Source organism: Pristiophorus japonicus, chromosome 9 (genome assembly GCF_044704955.1).
Source record: "Pristiophorus japonicus isolate sPriJap1 chromosome 9, sPriJap1.hap1, whole genome shotgun sequence".
NCBI lineage: Eukaryota > Metazoa > Chordata > Chondrichthyes > Pristiophoridae > Pristiophorus > Pristiophorus japonicus.
The window spans coordinates 49889327-49909185 of NC_091985.1; the positions used below are offsets into that span (position 1 = coordinate 49889327).

The window sequence follows — 19859 nt, forward strand, 5'->3', positions numbered from 1 at the left end:
GCCAGAGGGTTAAAAGTGACCCATATAAATACCACATCTCTACATAGTAGTGAATCACATACTTCTCTGATTTAATATTAAACGGCAGAAGAAAATTTACATGAAGAAAAATTAAGGTTTTTGATGCCTCTCAATATTCTACTATATTGAATGATTAAAATAAGAAATTTATGTTTGCAGTTTCCACTGTTTTGGTGGGACATGTAGCCAAGTGAATTTAGTTTTTTGGCAGCACTTACCTTGGCAAGAAAATCAATATCTTTAGACCTGCAGAGGGCAGTAGAACATAAAGAATCATATTTCAATTACACTGATTTTGATAAACAACAAGTTTTACAGAAAGTACAGAACTATTTAAAAGCTTAATAAAAAGAGAAACATGTTCTCTGAAAAAATCATCCAACTGCACATTCCACTACATTTTAGCAAATTGTTCAACTGAAATTTTTTAACAAATTACTGAATCAAAACCAAAATTATAGGTGGATGCTGTCACCAAATTAATTAAAAAATGTTTCCCCTATCTAAACTGTTTGGATAAATGTTGTGCTCATGGACGAGGGATGTACAGTCAGAACTAGGGCCAAGGTGGATGAGGGCTATACAGTATTGCCTAGCAGCAGGATGGAGGAGGACGGTATCGAATGGATGATGTGCAGTGTGGGCAAGGACTGTACAGTATGGACTAGGGCTGTACTGTATGGACGAGGGATAAGGTGGTCGAGAGGCAGGGTGGGCAAGGACTCTACAGTATGGATGAGGAGCAGGGTGGACCACCATCTGCTGTACTCCCATAATATGCTTTTATCCCAAATGACTTTCTTTATTATTTCCATTTGCCTCACTAGTAGCTTTATACCACGAGTTAGTTGTCAATCTAGCAGTAAATACTGAAGCGCAGTTTTATGTTTTGGACTTTTGCCAACGACCAGTTGTGTTCAAATGGCTCAAACACCACACGGCTTTCTTTCCATTTGACTTAATCGTTTTCAAATTGGCTCAAATGCAATTTTTGATCACAATGCTGAGTCCTAGCAAAACCAAGGAGAGTGGGAGTTCATACTCTTAAAAGTTCTCTGTAAATAACTACTTGAAACCCCAAAAAAATCAATCCTTTCATTCCCATGAGATTTCCAGGAACTAGAACGAAGTACAGGGATACTGTTAAATGGTGGATATTAACATTTTACAGAACCCTAACTTAATAATTGCACAGTGTCTACATTCTTCATTAGAGTTAAAATCATTCTCACAGTTTAGGCTTCTAAACATAAATTGAATTACTTAACAGTCAGCAATGTTGGAATAATGTACTGCATTAATGCAGGATACTCATTAGAGCACAAAATTATTAAAAATTAATGTTCAATGGCAACGTTTTGATGGTAAATTAAAGTGCATGTAAACATTGATGGCTGCATTTAGGGAGACTGTGCAGCCATTTATCGCCAGAAATTCAAAAAAAGCAAGCTGTCTTATTGTAAGTATTTTCTACAATCTCTTAAGATCACGTGCATATAATCCAATACAACAAGCATAGTATGTTTACACTTCAAAGGAAATGACAGTGGGCAAAACATCACTGCTACCATTTTGTATATTTCTTGACCTATGCAATTTGCCATGCAGACCTGAATCTACGTTGAGTAAACTTACGTCAACTGGAACATGTACAGTTCACTTGAATGCCCCAAGGCTATGGAGGATAAAGAAAAATCACCCAGAATTCCCATTCCTGTTCACTCTCCAGCAATACTGGCATGAAACCATACCCCAGTCAAAGGATTTAAAAAAAAAGTTTGACAGGAGACAGGATCAATCGGTTAAGTCATCTCACTTTTCAGAAGCCTCCACCCTCCATCCCTCTGTTCTTGTCAACTACCACTCCTTCTCCAGCCTCACTTTCCCCTCCAAAATCCAAAATCCATTCCTATCTCTGCCACAGCTCTCTTTGTTTGAATCCCTTCAATCTGATTTTCGCCCCTTACACAGCACTATATTAGCCCCAATGGTCGCAAATTACTTTCTCTGTAATTGTGGCTACGAAGCATTATCGCTCCTTGACCTCTCTGCAGCCTTTGACATGGTCGACCACACCATCCTCCTCCTTGTTGTCCAACTCGGTTGGACATCCCACTGTAGGTTTCATTCTTACCTATGTAAATGTAGCCAGAACATCACAAGCAATGGCTTATTTTACCACCCCACACCATCGTCTTGGGGGACACCAAAGGATTTATCCTTGGAACCTTTTCTTTTTCATTTCTTGGTGACATCATCCGATATGTAAGCTGACATCATCTGATATGTAAGCTGACAGACAGCTCTATGTTACAGCACTCTAAACCTTCCTCACTTGCATTTATGGCAGCGATGTTTCACTCAAAGTTACTAGATTGCCAACAAATCAATTTGTCATTCAGTTAAACCAGAACAGACATTCAACTTCATTGTTACATTCACCTGACATGGGTTATTCAGAACCTGTTCTATGGAAGACTGAGCTGACATTGCAAGAATGCCATCAAGTACAAAAATGTATTAGATTAGTAGTGGACATATACATTAGTGAATAAAGAAATTAAGGATAAATGAGTTGGTGTTCTGTCAGTAACATGTAAACACATTACTATAAAAAATACAGAATGCAGTCATGCTACAAGTTGCACCATATTTACAATCATTTAGAATATCTGAATGATTGACCAAACGATATTAAAATGTAAAAATAATATTTGTGCTTCACTGGAGCGTGGTATTGTAATTGCTGGGTAAATACAAAAAACACATTTCAGCAGTCAGTCAATGATGATTTTGCAACAGATGGGACCCTAATAAAAACAAAATGATTTTCTACTAAAATATTAAATTATGCAGTAATTGGTAGAATATTTAATTATCAATGCAAGCATTTACACAGCCCTATAACTTAATTTTTTTACTTACATATAAGCTAATTAATTGTACCAACAACACACAGCATTAACTATTGCTCAAATACTCGAGTTTTTGTTAATATACGATCAACTTACCTTTTAAATCCTAAAATAAGACTCCCTCTAAAGCTACTTAAATCCACTGCAGGATTTGTGGGCGAGGATACTGCCAAGAGAAATGTAAATCATAGATTTAGAAAAATAGCAGATTGAAACAACCGGCACCAAAATCATTTTACATCATGGCAGGTGCATGAGAAATCGTTTTAGGACAGAATATTCTATTCATTTATTTATTTTTTTTAAAGCACTGACTTTATATTACTGACAAGGAGATAAGGGCAGAAATTGCATTGTAAGCTGAGCTTCAAATTACAAAAACAGCAGCACTGTAACAACTTCTATAGATGCTATTACAAAAAGACCAGGAATCTGCTCATCAGATCGGCTCATTTATGTAGATTATAATATCGAATACATAAGTTTCCGCATTAATTTCTCTAAATGTTACATATCTTTATGGTGTAATTTTGATCAACTGATCATCATCTTTTTTTTAAAAGTTCAAATATTTTGATGAGTTAAAACATCAGAGTCAAAACAAATGTCAGTGCCAGTTTCGTGTCAATGATTATATTATTACTTGCAGTAATTGTGCCTTGTGTTTACATTTGATATTGGCCTAGAAATCCCGGCCTCCCCGGGTCCGTACTGAGTGTATACAGACCCAGGAAGGCATCGCAAAAGCCGGTTTTCAGCGCACAATGCGCATGCGCTGAAAACCGGCTTTTTTGACAGATCATCCGCATCTCGGCAGCCAGGACATTCACATGGGCAAGATTGGGTGCCGCAGGGATCAGTGCTGGGACCCCAACTATTTACAATCTATGTTAACTATATATTAATCTATATTCTTGGAAGAAGGGACTGAGTGTAACGTAGCCAAGTTTGTTGACGATACAAAGATGGGAGGAAAAGCAATGGGTGAGGAGGACACAAAAAATCTGCAAAAGGACATAGACAGGCTAAGTGAGTGGGCAAAAATTTGGCAGATGGAGTATAATGTTGGAAAGTGTGAGGTCATGCACTTTGGCAGAAAAAAAATCAAAGAGCAAGTTATTATTTAAATGGAGAGATTGCAAAGTGCACAAAGATTGCAAAGTATAGCGGGACCTGGGGGTACTTGTGCATGAAACACAAAAGGTTAATATGCAGGATCAGGAAGGCCAATGGAATCTTGGCCTTTATTGCAAAGGGGATGGACTTTAAAAGCAGGGAAGTCTTGCTACAGTTATACAGGGTATTGGTGAGGCCACACCTGGAATACTGCGTGCAGTTTTGGTTTCCATATTTTTGAAAGGATATACTTGTTTTGGAGGCAGTTCAGAGAAGGTTCACTAGGTTGATTCCGGAGATGAGGGGGTTGACTTATGAGGAAAGGTTGAGTAGGTTGGGCCTCCACTCATTGGAATTCAGAAAAATGAGAGGTGATCTTATCGAAACATATAAGATGATGGGGGAGACTAGAACTAGAGGGCATGCTCTTAGAATAAAATTGAGATGAGGAGAATTTGTTTCTCTCAGAGAGTTGTAAATCTATGTAATTCGCTGCCTCAGGGAGCTGTGGAAGCTGGGACATTGAATTAATTTAAGACAAAAATAGACAGTTTCTTTACCAATAAGGGATTAAGGGGTTATAGGAAGCGGGCAGGGAAGTGGACCCGAGCCCATGATCGGATCAGCCATGATTGTATTAAATGGGGCCATATGGCCTCCTCCTGTTCCTGTTTCTGAATGTTGTTGTTATGTTATGTTTACCCATATCTTGCCCAACGGATGTCCTGAAAACTCTTGCGCCTGATAAAAGCAGGTGCACAGCCTACTTTTACAGGCATAAGAGTTTTAAAACATACAAAAACATTTTAAAATAACACATTTTATTGTTTTAAAATCCTGCCCACTAAGGTTAGTTTATTTTAAACCATAATTTTAAAAACTTTAAAAAATATATAAATCGAAATTTTTTTTTGATAAGACAAATAACCCTAATTTAAATTAATCTTAAATATGTGGTGTATTTTTTATTTTTGGTGTTGCAGGGGGGTGTTTCTCAATCATAATAATGGGAACTCCGACTTACTGGATTGACTGCACAGAGCCACGTGACTCCAGCTTACGGACGTCTCGACGTGCACACGCTCCGATGTGCAGGGAGAGGAGACCTCAGGACCGGGATCTCTCGTGGGCGCAGCAGGAACAAGTAGGCGCGCATCTTTATTAACTTATTCAGTCGATCGCCCATGGGAAGACCTCGACCAGGATTTCTCGGCCATTAAGTTGCAAAATCCTTGGGGGTGAATTTCCTCAAAGCTACTCTCGCACCGCTGCTATAACTCCACCGGGAAGTGCAGCGGAAATCCCAGCAGGGCAGGAGTAGCTCCAAGGAAATTCTCGCCCTCATGTTTAAATCAAGACTATTTTTTTTTTAAAAGCCAGATCATCAATCTTATTATATATCACAATATTTCTCACACTATTTTTAAAATCCCAACTGGAAATAAGGTCTTTTTGCTGAACATTATAGTACTTACACATAGAATAAACTTTGTCCAAATGTCCATTTATAGCTTCTGTTCTGAGTTCAGAGGCATAAAATCCAATCGTGTTGACCAGACATCCATTTTCCTTTATAGACAAACAACTGTCAAATCTATGAATTTTCCTTCTTTGAACTAATAAAGTTAATAGACTTTAGTTAACCCATTAACTGGACCTACTATATTGTGCAAGTAGCACTTAATCAAAAGGCTTGCTAATTTGTCGTTGTTTATGTAATGACTGCCAATCTGACTTTCTAAAACAAATGAACAAATCCTTTATCCATCTTTATCCCTCTGGTGTTCAGAGAGACCTGGATGTCATTGTACACAGATCACAAAGTTAACATACAGGTACAGCAAGCAATTAAGAAAGCAAATGGTATGTTGGACTTTATTACAAGAGGATTTGAGTACAAGAGTAAAGATGTCTTACTGCAATTATATAGGGCCCTGGTGAGACCGCACCTGGAGTATTGTGTACAGTTTTGGTCTCCTGACCAAAGGAAGGATATACTTACCATTGAAGGAGTGCAATGAAGGTTCACCAGACTGATTCCTGGGATGGGGGAAATATACTAAATTCTTACAGGGCTTGACAGGGTAGATGCAGGGAGGATGTTTCCTCTGGCTGAGGAGGCTAGAACCAGGGGTCACAGTCTCAGAATAAGGGGTCGGCCATTTAGGACTAATGAGGAGAAATTTATTCACTCAGAGGATGGTGAACCTTTGGAATTCTCTACTCCAAAGGACTGTGGAGGCTCAGTCTTTGAGTATATTCAAGACAGAAATCGGAGAAAAATTGCAAAGTGCTGCAGTACAGAGGGACTGGGGGGGTCCTTGTGCATGAAACACAAAAGTTAGTATGCAGGTGCAACAAGTAATCAGGAAGGCAAATGGAATGTTGGCCTTTATTGATGGAGTATAAAAGCAGAGAAGTCCTGCTACAACAGTACAGAGTATTGATGAGGCCACACTTAGAGTACTGCATACAGTTTTGGTCTCCGTATTTAAGGCTGTTCAGAGAACGTTCATTAGGGTTGATTCTGGAGATGAGGGGGTTGACATGAAGATAGGTTGAGTAGATTGGGCCCATATTCATTGGAATTCAAAAGAATGAGAGGTGATCTTATCGAAACATACAAGATAATGAGATGGCTCAACAAGGTGGATGCAGAGAGGATATTTCCACTCATAGGGTAAACTAAAACTAGGGGACATAGTCTCAGAATAAGGGGCCGCCCATTTAAAACTGAGATGAGGAGGAATTTCTTCTCTGAGGGTTGTAAATCTGTGAAATTCGCTGCCCCAGAGAGCTGTGGAGGTTGGGTCATTGAATATATTTAAGGTGGAGATAGACAGATTTTTGAGCGATAAAGGAATAAAGGGTTATGGGGAATGGGCAGTGAAGTGGAGCTGAGTCCATGATCAGATCAGCCATGATCTTATTAAATGGCGGAGCAAGCTCGAGTGGCCAACTGGCCTACTCCTGTTCTTATTTCTTATGATAGATTTTTGGATATTAAGGGAATGAAGGGATATGGTGATAGTGCAGGAGAGTGGAGTTGAGGTAGAAAGATCAGCCATGATCTCATTGAATGGCGGAGCAGGCTCGAGGGGCCGAATGGCTTACTCCTGCTCTGAATTATTATGTTATGTACAGGCATTTAGTGCCAGCAGTGCAATTTAATGCACATAATCTCAGTGAATAGTTAAAATAAAAAAATGAAATAAAAACAATTAAGGCAAATAGCTGCATGTGAAGGCGATTAACTAAATTAAAAACAGTGATTCAAAAACAAACCTGGTGATAAAGGAATTAAATATTCTATACATTTTGCTAATTTCCTATCTTAATCTATTCCTACAATGATTCTGTAGGCTTACTTAGAGTATTAGGAACTGTAACAATTCGATCTTAATGCAATTTCATCCATGGCAGCAAATTGTATTATGCGGATTTGCTCTATTTGTCTTTGCCTCGGGATGTTTCACAACATAAAAGTACTATATAAATGCAAGTTGTTGTTGATTAAGAGATATTATTGATGCAAACCTCAAGCTGGGTACGAGCTATCTCAACGTCGTCAAATGATGACTGCACGTAATTTGCATAGGTCTCCACATCAGGTTCTATTCCTAGATTCTGCATGGCTTTCAGTACTTCTATAGTCCCTGTAAATTAATACATAGTTATTTGTACATAAATATTTTATTTAGTTGTCAATGCACATATGTAACAACAGTTTATTAAATACATTTCTTTCTCTATCCTTTTAAGAAATACTAAGGTACATAATCCTGAGCCTTTAGTGAAAGTATTTCAAATACAACATATCAAGAGAGTTTGATCAAAATGTTAATCTGCATTTCTACTTCAAATGCTCACTGTTGTATTTTTGCAGCACTTTGTTTTTATTTACAACAATTGAGTTCAAGCATAGTCAAAACATTTAAACAGTGTCACATTTTTGTCCTAGTTGTCCACCTCCAAGTGCTAAATGGAATACCCGAGGAATAAGTGTTAGGACTTGGATTAAAAATCCCTATGAAAACTGACCAAATTCACAGGCAGTACCAAATTAGAGGGGATCAATGAATCTGAGAAGCTAGCCAAGGACCTACAAAATGAGTTATGTAAAATATGTAAGTGAACAAAGCCGCGACAGATTAAATTTAATACGGACCAGTGCAAAGTATTACAAGTAGGAAGAAAAAACAAACTTCATGAATGGTGCTGAATGAAAGAACGCACATTTATATAGCACCTTTCACAACCAGAGGACATACCAAAGTGCTTTATAACCAATGACGCATTAACATTGATTCTTCATTAGTTTAGTTGTCAGGATCCTCGCCTGTCACATGGGAGGCCGGGGTTCAATTCACCCGATGGGGAGAGATTCTATTGTTGTGCATCAGCCTTGGCTCAGTTGGGAGCACTCTCGCCTCCGAGTAAGAAGGTTGTGGGTCCCAGTCCAGAGACGCGAGCACAAAAATCTAGGTTGATACTCCAATGCACTACTGAGGGAATGCTGCAGTGTAGAAGGTGCCGTCTTTCGGTTGAAACATTAAACCGAGGTCCCATCTGCTTTATCAGGTGGACGGCAAGGATCCCATGCCGTTATTTTGAAGAGCAGGGGAATTCTCCTCGGTGTCCTGGCCAATATTTATCCCTCAATCAACATCACTAAAACAGATTATCTGGTCATTGTCACATTGCTGTTTGAGAGCTTGCTGCATGCAAATTGGCTGCCGCGTTTCCTACATTACACCGGAGACTGCACTTCAAAAAAAGTACTTTATTGACTGCAAAGTGCTTTGGGATGTCTGGTGCGACAGGAAAGGCGCTATATAAATGCAAGTCTTTCTTTTTACTTTGGAAGTGTAATCACTGTCATAATCACTGTCGGTATGTAGGCAAAAGCGACAGCCAATTTGTGCACCCCAAGATCCCACAAACAACAATGAAGTAAATGAGCAGATAATCTATATTGGTGTTGTTGGTTGAGTGATAAATATTAACCAGGACACTGGGAGAACTCCCGTTCTCCCTGGAAAAGTGCCATGGGATTTTTTTAACGTCCGCCAGAAGTGCAGTCATGGCCCTTGGTTTAATGTCTCATCTAAAACTCGCTCTGTAGTTAAAGATGAAGTTAAAAGGCATCATAGAATTGAAACAGGCTGTTGGGAAGGAGTTAAACTAATATGGCAGGGGGATGGGGACCTATGCAGGGAGACAGAGGGAAGTAGAGTGGGGGCAGAAGCAAAAGATAGAAAGAAGAAAAGTAAAAGTGGAGGGCAGAAACCTAAGGCAAAAAGAAAAAAGGGCCACATTACAGCAACTTTCAAAAGGGGCAAAGTGTGTTAGAAAGACAAGCCTGAAGGCTCTGTGCCTCAATGCGAGGAGTATTCGGAATAAGGTGGATGAATTAACTGCGCAGATAGCAGTTAAAGGTTATGATGTAATTGGCATCATGGAGTCATGGCTTCAGGATGACAAAGGCTGGGAACTCAACATCCAGGGGTATTCAACATTTAGGAAGGATAGACAGAAAGGAAAAGGAGGCGGGGTGACATTGCTGGTTAAAGAGGAAATTAATGCAATAGTAAGGATGGACATTAGCTTGGATGATGTGCAATCGGTATGGTGGAGCTACGGAATACCAAAGGGCTGAAAACGCTAGTGGGAGTTGTGTACAGACCACCAAACAGTAGTAGTGAGGTAGGGGACAGCATCAAACAAGAAATAAGGGATGCATGCAATAAAGGTACAGCAGTTATCATGGGTGACTTTAATCTACAGATTGATTGGGCTAACCAAATTGGTAGCAATGCGGTGGAGGAGGATTTCCTGGAGTGTAATAGGGGTGGTTTTCTAGACCAATATGTCGAGGAATCAACTAGAGAGCTGGCCATCCTAGACTGGGTGATTTATAATGAGAAAGGACTAATTAGCAATCTTATTGTGCGAGGCCCCTTGGGGAAGAGTGACCATAATATGGTAGAATTCTTTATTAAGATGGAGAGTGACACAGTTAATTCAGAAACTAGGGTACTGAACTTAGGAAAGTTAACTTCGATGGTTTGAGGCATGAATTGGCTAGAATAGACTGGCAAATGATACTTAAAGGGTTGACGGTGGATAGGCAATGGCAAACATTTAAAGATCACATGGATGAACTTCAGCAATTGTACATCCCTGTCTGGAGTAAAAATAAAACAGGGAAGGTGGCTCAACCGTGGCTGACAAGGGAAATTAAGGATAGTGTTAAATCCAAGGAAGAGGCATATAAATTGACCAGAAAAAGCAGCAAACCTGAGGACTGGGAGAAATTTAGAATTCAGCAGAGGAGGACAAAGGGTTTAATTAAGAGGAGGAAAATAGAGTACGAGAGGAAGCTTGCCGGGAACATAAAAACTGACTGCAAAAGCTTCTATAAATATGTGAAGAGAAAAAGATTAGTGAAGACAAACGTAGGTCCCTTGCAGTCGGACTCAGGTGAATTTATAACGGGGAACAAAGAAATGGCAGACCAATTGAACAAATACTTTGGTTCTGTCTTCACAAAGGAAAACACAAATAACCTTCCGGAAGTACTAGGGGACCGAGGGTCTAGTGAGAAGGAGGAACTGAAGGATATCCTTATTAGGCGGGAAATTGTATTGGGGAAATTGATGGGATTGAAGGCCGATAAATCCCCGGGGCCTGATTGTCTGCATCCCAGAGTACTTAAGGAAATGGGCCGAGAAATAGTGGATGCATTGATGATCATTTTCCAACAGCCTATCGACTCTGGATCAGTTCCTGTGGACTGGAGGGTAGCTAATGTGACACCGCTTTTTAAAAAAGGAGGGAGAGAGAAAACGGGTAATTATAGACCGGTTAGCCTGACATCAATAGTGGGGAAAATGTTGGAATCAATTATTAAGGATGAAATACAAGCGCATTTGGAAAGCACTGACAGGATCGGTCCAAGACAGCATGGATTTATGAAGGGGAAATCATGCTTGACAAATCTTCTGGAATTTTTTGAGGATGTAACTAGTAGAGTGGGCATGAGAGAACCAGTGGATGTGGTGTATTTGGACTTTCAAAAGGCTTTTGACAAGGTCCCACACAAGAGATTGGTGTGCAAAATCAAAGCACGTGGTATTGGGGGTAATGTACTGACGTGGATAGAGAACTGGTTGGCAGACAGGAAGCAGAGATTCGGGATAAACGGGTCCTTTTCAGAATGGCAGGCAGTGACTAGTGGAATGCCGCAGGGCGCGGTGCTGGGACCCCAGCTCTTTACAATATACATTAATGATTTAGATGAAGGAATTGAGTGTAATATCTCCAAGTTTGCAAATGACACTAAACTGGCTGGAGGTGTGAACTGTGAGGAGGACGCCAAGAGGCAGCAGGGTGACTTGGACAGGTTAGGTGAGTGGGCAAATGCATGGCAGATGCAGTATATTGTGGATAAATGTGAGACAAAAACACAAAGGCAGAATATTAGCTGAATGGCGGCAGACTAGGAAAAGGGGAGGTGCCAACGAGACCTGGGTGTCATGGTTCATCAGTCATTGAAAGTTGGCAGGCTGGTACAGCAGGCGGTGAAGGCGGCAAATGGTATGTTGGCCTTCATAGTTAGGGGATTTCAGTATAGAAGCAGGGAGGTCTTACTGCAGTTGTACAGAGTCTTGGTGAGGCCCCACCTGGAATATTGTGTTCAGTTTTGGTCTCCTAATCTGAGGAAGGACGTTCTTGCTATTGAGGGAGTGCAGCGAAGGTTCACCAGACTGATTCCTGGGATGGCTGGACTGACATATGAGGAGAGACTGGATCAACTGGGCCTTTATACACTGGAGTTTAGAAGGATGAGAGGGGATCTAATAGAAACATATAAGATTCTGATGAGACGGGACAGGTTAGATGCGGGAAGAATGTTCACGATGTTGGGGAAGTCCAGAACCAGGGGACACAGTCTTAGGGTAAGGGGTAGGCCAGTTAGGACTGAGATGAGGAGAAACTTATTCACTCAGAAAGTTGTTAACCTGTGGAATTCCCTGCCACAGAGTTGTTGATGCCAGCTCATTGGATATATTCAAGAGGGAGTTAGATATGGCCCTTATGGCTAAAGGGATCAAGGGGTATGGAGAGAAAGCAGGAAAGGGGTACTAAGGGAATGATCAGCCATGATCTTACTGAATGGTGGTGCAGGCTCGAAAGGCCGAACGGCCTACTCCTGCACCTATTTTCTATGTTTCCATGGTACTTAAATTAATTACTGTGGAGCAGCATTCAACAAAACAAAAATAATTAATTTTATAGTCAATACAGTAGAGATCAAGTTGGAGGAAGTCATTCTTAAACTGTAAAGTGCTGTCATCAGGACTTGCCTTGAGTCCTGCATCCAGTTCTAGTCAGTGAAACACAAGCTCTGAAGGCAATGCTGACGAGAGCCAATGTTAATCTCTAGTGTTAGGACAAAGTTATGAGGATTGACCTTTGAGATTTGTCTTTTTTAAGCCTTGAAAGGCGGCAAGTAAGTGTACCTCAGAGACATACAAGACAATAAACAGTATAGAATAGATACACCTGGACCACTGCTGCAATTACAACATGACAGAAGAACAAAGGGGCACAGGTTCAAACAAGAAGCAAATTCAGAACTGCTGTATTTCTTCACAGCAAGTAATCAGCTTGTGGAATGGGCTTCTGGATATGTAGTGCAGGTTATAATGCTAGGATCATTTAAGAATCATTTGGATGATGTAGAGGGCTGTGGGGGTGAGGGCGGGGATAAGTTCTCTGGATGGATGAATTAAGATGGACCAACTAACCTTTCATCTCTAATTTCTGATCATGAAGATTAAATTTGTATTTGCAGGATCAGGAGTTCAAATCACAGGATTTTGCCTATGAACAGTGATAGACTAACAGTTGGGGATAACAACAACTGCACCCTCTTAATATTTTCCACATCATTCCATCTCTACAAGTTTTCTTTTGGGGAAGGAACAGAAGAGGAAAAATACCCTTTATTGAGCTGAATGCATATTTTGATTTAGAGTGGTGATGCGTACAATCTCAAAATCACACTTTAAACAGGTCAAGAGAACATTTTGCACATTTTGACGGCCACTGTCCAATCTAAACCAGCTTTAGCTGTCATTTTACAAACAAATTTTCTCTCGTTGAGAATTTTCTACACTCTTCAAACCATATTAAGTTAGAAAACACATATGTCACGAGCTTTATTTATTGTCTTGGCTCTGAATCCAGCCCCCTTGCATACTTCACCGCTTACTTCCTATTACTCACTGCGATAACAGAAAGAGAAAAATAATCTCACTGCAAAAAAAATGTAGAACAATTAAAGAAACTGTCCTTTGGATTTACATCCTGTTTTCAATTTAACTTGAAAGATGACTTCAAACACAACAAAACTTTACAGCTCACTCGCAGCATTGCAATAATGCTCCCCTTCCTCTTAAATCACATCAGAAGCAAATGCAACAATTCTGTTATTAAGAAAGGACTTGTCAGCTGATGCGACATCTTTGAAGTAAGGCAGCATATGCTGTTCACAGCTCATCAGCTACCTCTGTCAGTTATTTGTAAATTTGCTTAAAGCTCTTCTAGCCTGGAGTGCCACCTTTAGAAAGTAAAGTAGCCTTCAATATTTTATGCAGTGCGCTACAGTGCTGATAATCCAAAGTGATTTCCCTTTGAGCACAAATGTATATGTGGGACTAAGTCACTCCAAATTAAAGTCACACCACTTTTCCTATTTTGCCCTAGAACAACTCCATATTCATTTTTGTATGTAAGCTTTCTTGTTTTTTTGGGGGGCAGGGGGAGGAGCTGGGAGAGAGAAAAATTTACGGTAAACTAGTACATACTTGCAGAAGCTCCTTTACAGTCAAACGGCTATTTGTCAAACTGGCCTTATACTTAAAACTAAGGTGGGGGGTGGGGGCGGCAGGGGTCACTAAATGAATAATTATTAATGACATATATTCCTAAAAATAACTTCTAATTTTAAGCTATAATTATATATTTTTTCACAGCAAAGAGTTTTTTTTTTGTGTTGATTCAAGACAAAAACGTTACTCAGGCTTTCCAGCCTTGGATTCAAACCTTACATGCCCCTTGCTTTACATGCAAATTTTTAAAATGCTCTTCACAATGCAAAGCAGCTAAAAAAAAATTCCAGGCAATTTCTGAAGTAAAGTTCTACCTTTATGGCCAATGGTATTTTGCTGAAAAATGGGTACACACATATATATATTATTTCATTATTTCATTTATTATTCTGTCATTAAAAAAGAAATGATGTTCATCAAGTTCTGTTGTAATTTTATATCAGGAGCCAGCATCTTTCAACATCAAGGCTTATCTTATTTTCTAAAGAAGGATGTTCATATCATGTTTAAAACATATTTGTTAGCTGTCGCTATATTTACGCTCAGACGCCACTCAACATCTCCATTTAATCTCAAACTAATGGTACTACAGTTTATTTGGAAAGAACTTCTCCACTTAATGAAAAACCACTGCTAATTAGCAGTACACAAACAATTAAGTCAGTAGCCTTCTCAATAATGACCCTCATAACTACAGCAACAGAACAGATGCAGGTTTACTAATCACTGTCTGAGAGGGAATAAAAAAATGACCCTTTTCTCAGACCCAAAGCTTGTTCAAAACAGATGCCAATCAATTAAATTCTATTTAAGAATCTTGTAAACAAAAAAATCCAGACAGTTTCATAATGCACACAAATTATTTCTACAGCAACACTATGGACATGAACAAATTAGAATGGTGAAAAGGGTCTACGGCAATGCTTGGCAGACAAAAATCTCAGATTTGAAATGCCTTAATTCAAAGCCCAAGCATCAATCCTACCTTTTGGAATGAGAAAAGTCCAATAAAATTACTTCACATGTTCTCTTGCATAATTCGAGAGATTAATTTTTATCATTTCACAGTAATGTCCCAGAGCTACAATTTTACTGACGTAATTTTTCTAACGTTTCCAAGAGCATTGTATAGTGTCTGCGTACAATTACAATTCGCTGATTATGAAGTTGTTTTACCATAACATAACATTTACCATCAGTTCTAATGATAATCATGCAGTTGTCATTCTTTTAACCATACTTACAGTATTTAAAATCTCTCTTTTTGGGATAATTTAGATGAATTTACAGCCATAAACGTGCATTAGATGAAGTTTAGGAATATTGTCGAACCACACGGCATAAAATTGGGAAGAGAGTATGAACTTTGTGTGTTGTGTACCCCTCTTACATTTTAGTCTGATGCTTGCTTCCTATAATTTGCACCTCGGTCTCATTTCATCACTTCATAATATAGTAATTGAATTTATGAGATCCATCTTTCTCAGCCCATCCCATCAACCCTCAAAAACCATCCAACCTTACTAGCTGCAGCGAGAGCAATTAAAAGCTAATTGTTTCGCTACCAAGGTTAACAATTCTGGCTCCTTCTTCCTGATAAACACTCAAACTGCCACACAAATCATCATTCTATTCAATCAACATGTAGCATTTTAGTTATTCTAGTCCTGAATTAATTTCCAAAATAACAGCTCATTCAGTGCTGTCACTGAAATTTCTGCAACGTGCAATGATGGGCATGCAAAATTTTCATATGAAGAGCACATGAATTGTGAAAAACACTCAGTATAGTTACACCCTTCCAAACTTGGGATTGTACATGGAGAATGACATATAATCAGGACAAGTTCCTGGTGGTGGCAGTAATGGGAGCAATTTGAGATTGTGAGATATCACACAATCACTGGTACGTGTACCCGGTTAAGTGCAATTCTACCAATAACAACCAACTGACTAAAGAAGCTTGGTGACAACCATGTCATAAATAATGCATTTAAATCAAACAGGCTACACAGTCCAAACTTCAGGCTATACTGTCGAATTGCATTTTTGTTATTTGGAAAATTTGCAATTCTTTTGGCATATGATAACATTAACTTTTCCTTCCCTCATCATTTTTCATTTCTTCCACATAGTTTTCCTCACTTAGGAGAGTAGGCAGGTGACCTGTCCCAGGTTGAACAAAGTTGAACACCTCAGAACTTTAGACACTCTCCAAAGCCAACAGTTAATTTGGAGGTCCAGGAGCTGTAATATATGTTTAACATTTCAGATAGACCCTCGAACCAACCATTGAGATATCCTTACAAGAGACTGCCTATGGTTTGAAAAACAATCAAATTTTTTTAATGGTTTTTTACATTTTTCTGTATATGTTGAATGCAATCTATGATTAAAAAAACATTTCAGCTCTATGTAAATATGTCTTCACAATGATGAACAGTTCATTATTTAATACAGTACTGGCAATATTAAACCAGTGACACAGTTTAGTGCAAAATCTCAACCCAGATTGGAAAAATTAAATATGCCCGTGGAACTACAATAAATTAGATGCAAAAATATTTGTTTTCTTAACAATTAGGAACTCCGAGAATTGTCACAGTGGGGCAGAGTTAAGTGTCAGACTAGGAAACAATCTGACCTGCCAACGCAACAGGTCAAAGAGAGCTCCACCGATAGTGGTTTAAGTACTGTATTTTGAAGTGCATTGCTAAACACAGATTTTACACGTCAGGCTGAAGAAAACATTTAACATTCATTGCTTCTAGCTCTGCTTTATTTGACTGACACTTCCTTCCTTTCCCTGGACAAATTTCTACCCGTTATAGGCGATTCCGTTCTTCGTCCTTGTCACAATAATTTTTTTAAATCTTTTTTAAAAAAGCAGAATTTTGGTTGAACAGCTGCTGAATCAGAGTAACCAGAAACTAACATTTTTTTGACATTTAGTAATTCATTTCCTTCTATTCAATATACTGTGCGATTTAGTATTTCAAAAAAAGATTTAAATGTTCAAGGCAAAGTGCTGCTTCTCTTTTTTACACTTTATAATTCTGACAAGCATAGGAACAGATGTGCCTTCAACTAACAGCGGTGAAAAGCAGTTAAGGGAAAGAAATGACAGTTAATTTAATAACAAAGAGCTAGAAGCAACAAGCTTTCATATTTTCTTTGCCTGATTTACAGTGTCTAGGCGGAGACATGCGATACAATTCATAATATTTATTTAAGAGCTTTAGAGACTCAATAGACCTGAAATTTGGGTGACAAAATAAAGTCAAAATTGGGAGATAAAATTGACGCTTTTAAAAAAAGATAAAAACTCTGTGTATCTTCTGATGTGCAGAAAGACAATTTAGTTTCACAAGAAAATATATCGCTTATGGGGGATATTGAATTTTCAGGTAATCAAATGCAATTTTTTTTAAACTAATTAACCTGCAAAAATTACGCAAATTCCTGAAAATGGACACGACGACAAACCAAACATGAATAGCACTGGTAGTCAGCATAAACAATGAAAACCACTGGCAAGACAGTAGACCAAAGTGTGTTTTTAAGGTGTATAATGGAAGTGATTTCGAATTGATAGAATTTTACATCACAGAAGGCGGCCATTTGGCCCATCATTCTTGTATCATCTGTCTGAAAGAGCTATCTACTTAGCCTCAACCTCCTATCCTTATTCCATTCTTTTTATTTATTTTCCTTCCACAAATATTTATCCACTTCTTTTTAACAGCAATTACAGATTTGGTTTCCAGCACTGTTTCTGGCAGGGCATTCCACATCCTAACAACCCTCTGTTTAAAAAACATTATCCTAATCTCTCCTTTTATGCTTTTGATGATATTAAATTCAACTCTTCTTCTAACTAACTCACCAACCAGTGGAAATATTTATTCCCTATTCACCATATCAAAATCAACATCAGTTTCTTTAGTCTCCCCTCATAACTAAAACCTGTCATCCCTGGTATCACGAAAGTCAATCTCTTCTTTACACACTCTATGGTCTTCACATGCTTCCTAAAGGGTGTCCAAACTGGACACAATATGTTAACAGTAGTCAAACTAAAAAATCTAAACATCAGATCACTTTTTGTAAAAAAAACATGGAAATTACCCTTATTTATTCTTCGTAAGCTGGAGGGAAGTAGGGAGATGTTTTGTCAAAGATTGACTTCACGAAGCAAGGCGAAAATATGAAGTGCACAAAAATGTCCCGAAAGAGGAACTGGATAAATTACCTGGCAAAATCATTATAATGTTCACTGCAGTTTTTTTTAACATTCTGCTCAAGAAACATAGAAAATAAGTGCAGGAGTAGGCCATTTGGCCCTTCGAGCCTGCACCACCATTCAATATGATCATGGCTGATCATGTAACTTTAGTACCCTACTCCTGCTTTCTCTCCATACCCCTTGATCCCTTTAGCCGTAAGGGCCATATCTAACTCCCTCTTGAATATATCCAATGAACTTGCATCAACGACTCTCTGCGGCAGGGAATTCCACAGGTTAACAACTCTCTGAGTGAAGAAGTTTGTCCTCATTTCAGTCCTAAATGGCCTACCCCTTATCCTAAAACTGCGTCCCCTGGTTCTGGACTTACTCAACATCGGGAACATTCTTCCCGCATCTAACCTGTCCCGTCTCGTCAGAATCTTATACGTTTCTATGAGATCCTCTCTCATCCTTCTAAACTCCAGTGTATAAAGGCCCAGTTGATCCAGTCTCTCCTCAGATGTCAGCCCAGCCATCCCTGGAATCAGTCTGGTGAACATTCACTGCACTCCTTCAATAGCAAGATCGTCCATCCCCAGATTAGGAAACCAAAACTGAACACAATGTTCCAGGTGAGGCCTCACCAAGGCCCTGTATAATTGCAGTAAGACCTCCCTGTTTCTATACTCAAATCCCCTAGCTATGAAGGCCAACATGCCATTTGCCTTCTTCAACGCCTGCTGTACCTGCATGCCAACTTTCAATGACTGATGAACCATGACACCCAGGTCTCATTGCACCTCCCCTTTTCCTAATCTGCCGCCATTCAGATAATATTCTACCTTCATGTTTTTGCCACCGAAGTGGATAACCCCACATTTATCCAGATTATACTGCATCTGCCATGCATTTGCTCACTCACCTAACCTGTCCAAATCACCCTGCAGCCTCTTAGCATCCTCCTCACAGCTCACACCGCCACCCAGCTTAGTGTCATCTGCAAACTTGGAGATATTACACTCAATTCCTTCATCCAAATCATTAATGTATATTGTAAAGAGCTGGGGTCCCAGCACTGAGTCCTGTGGCACTCCACTAGTCATTGCCTGCCATTCCGAAAAGGACCCGTTTATCCCGAATCTCTGCTTCTTGTCTGCCAACCAGTTCTCTATCCACGCCAGTGCATTACCCCAATACCATGTGCTTTGATTTTGCACACCAATCTCTTATGTGGGACCTTGTCAAAGACTTTTTGAAAATCCAAATACACCACATCCACTCTACTAGTTACATCCTCAAAAAATTCCAGAAGATTTGTCAAGCATGATTTGCCTTTCATAAATCCATGCTGACTTGGACCGATCCTGTCACTGCTTTCCAAATGCGCTTGTATTTCATCCTTAATAATTGATTCCAACATTTTCCCCACTATTGATGTCAGGCTAACCGGTCTATAATTACCCGTTTTCTCTCTCCCTCCTTTTTTAAAAAGCGGTGTTACATTAGCTACCCTCCAGTCCACAGGAACTGATCCAGAGTTGATAGGCTGTTGGAAAATGATCATCAATGCATCCACTATTTCTAGGGCCACTTCCTTAGGTACTCTGGGATGCAGACAATCAGGCCCCGGGGATTTATCGGCCTTCAATCCCATCAATTTCCCGCCGAATAAGGATATCC

General features: G+C 39.3%; 1 protein-coding gene across 1 annotated transcript in view; it reads right to left on the reverse strand.

Annotated features, from left to right (window-relative positions):
- lrpprc (leucine-rich pentatricopeptide repeat containing) overlaps positions 1 to 19859 on the reverse strand; it is a 187398-nt gene that overhangs the window by 94224 nt on the left and 73315 nt on the right. Inside the window, exons 12-15 of the mRNA XM_070889342.1 lie at positions 7590 to 7708; positions 5528 to 5621; positions 3033 to 3102; positions 240 to 267 (exon numbers count right to left, since the gene is read on the reverse strand). Of these exons, the coding sequence (XP_070745443.1) occupies positions 240 to 267; positions 3033 to 3102; positions 5528 to 5621; positions 7590 to 7708 (311 nt within the window). The remainder of the gene's footprint in view (positions 1 to 239; positions 268 to 3032; positions 3103 to 5527; positions 5622 to 7589; positions 7709 to 19859) is intronic.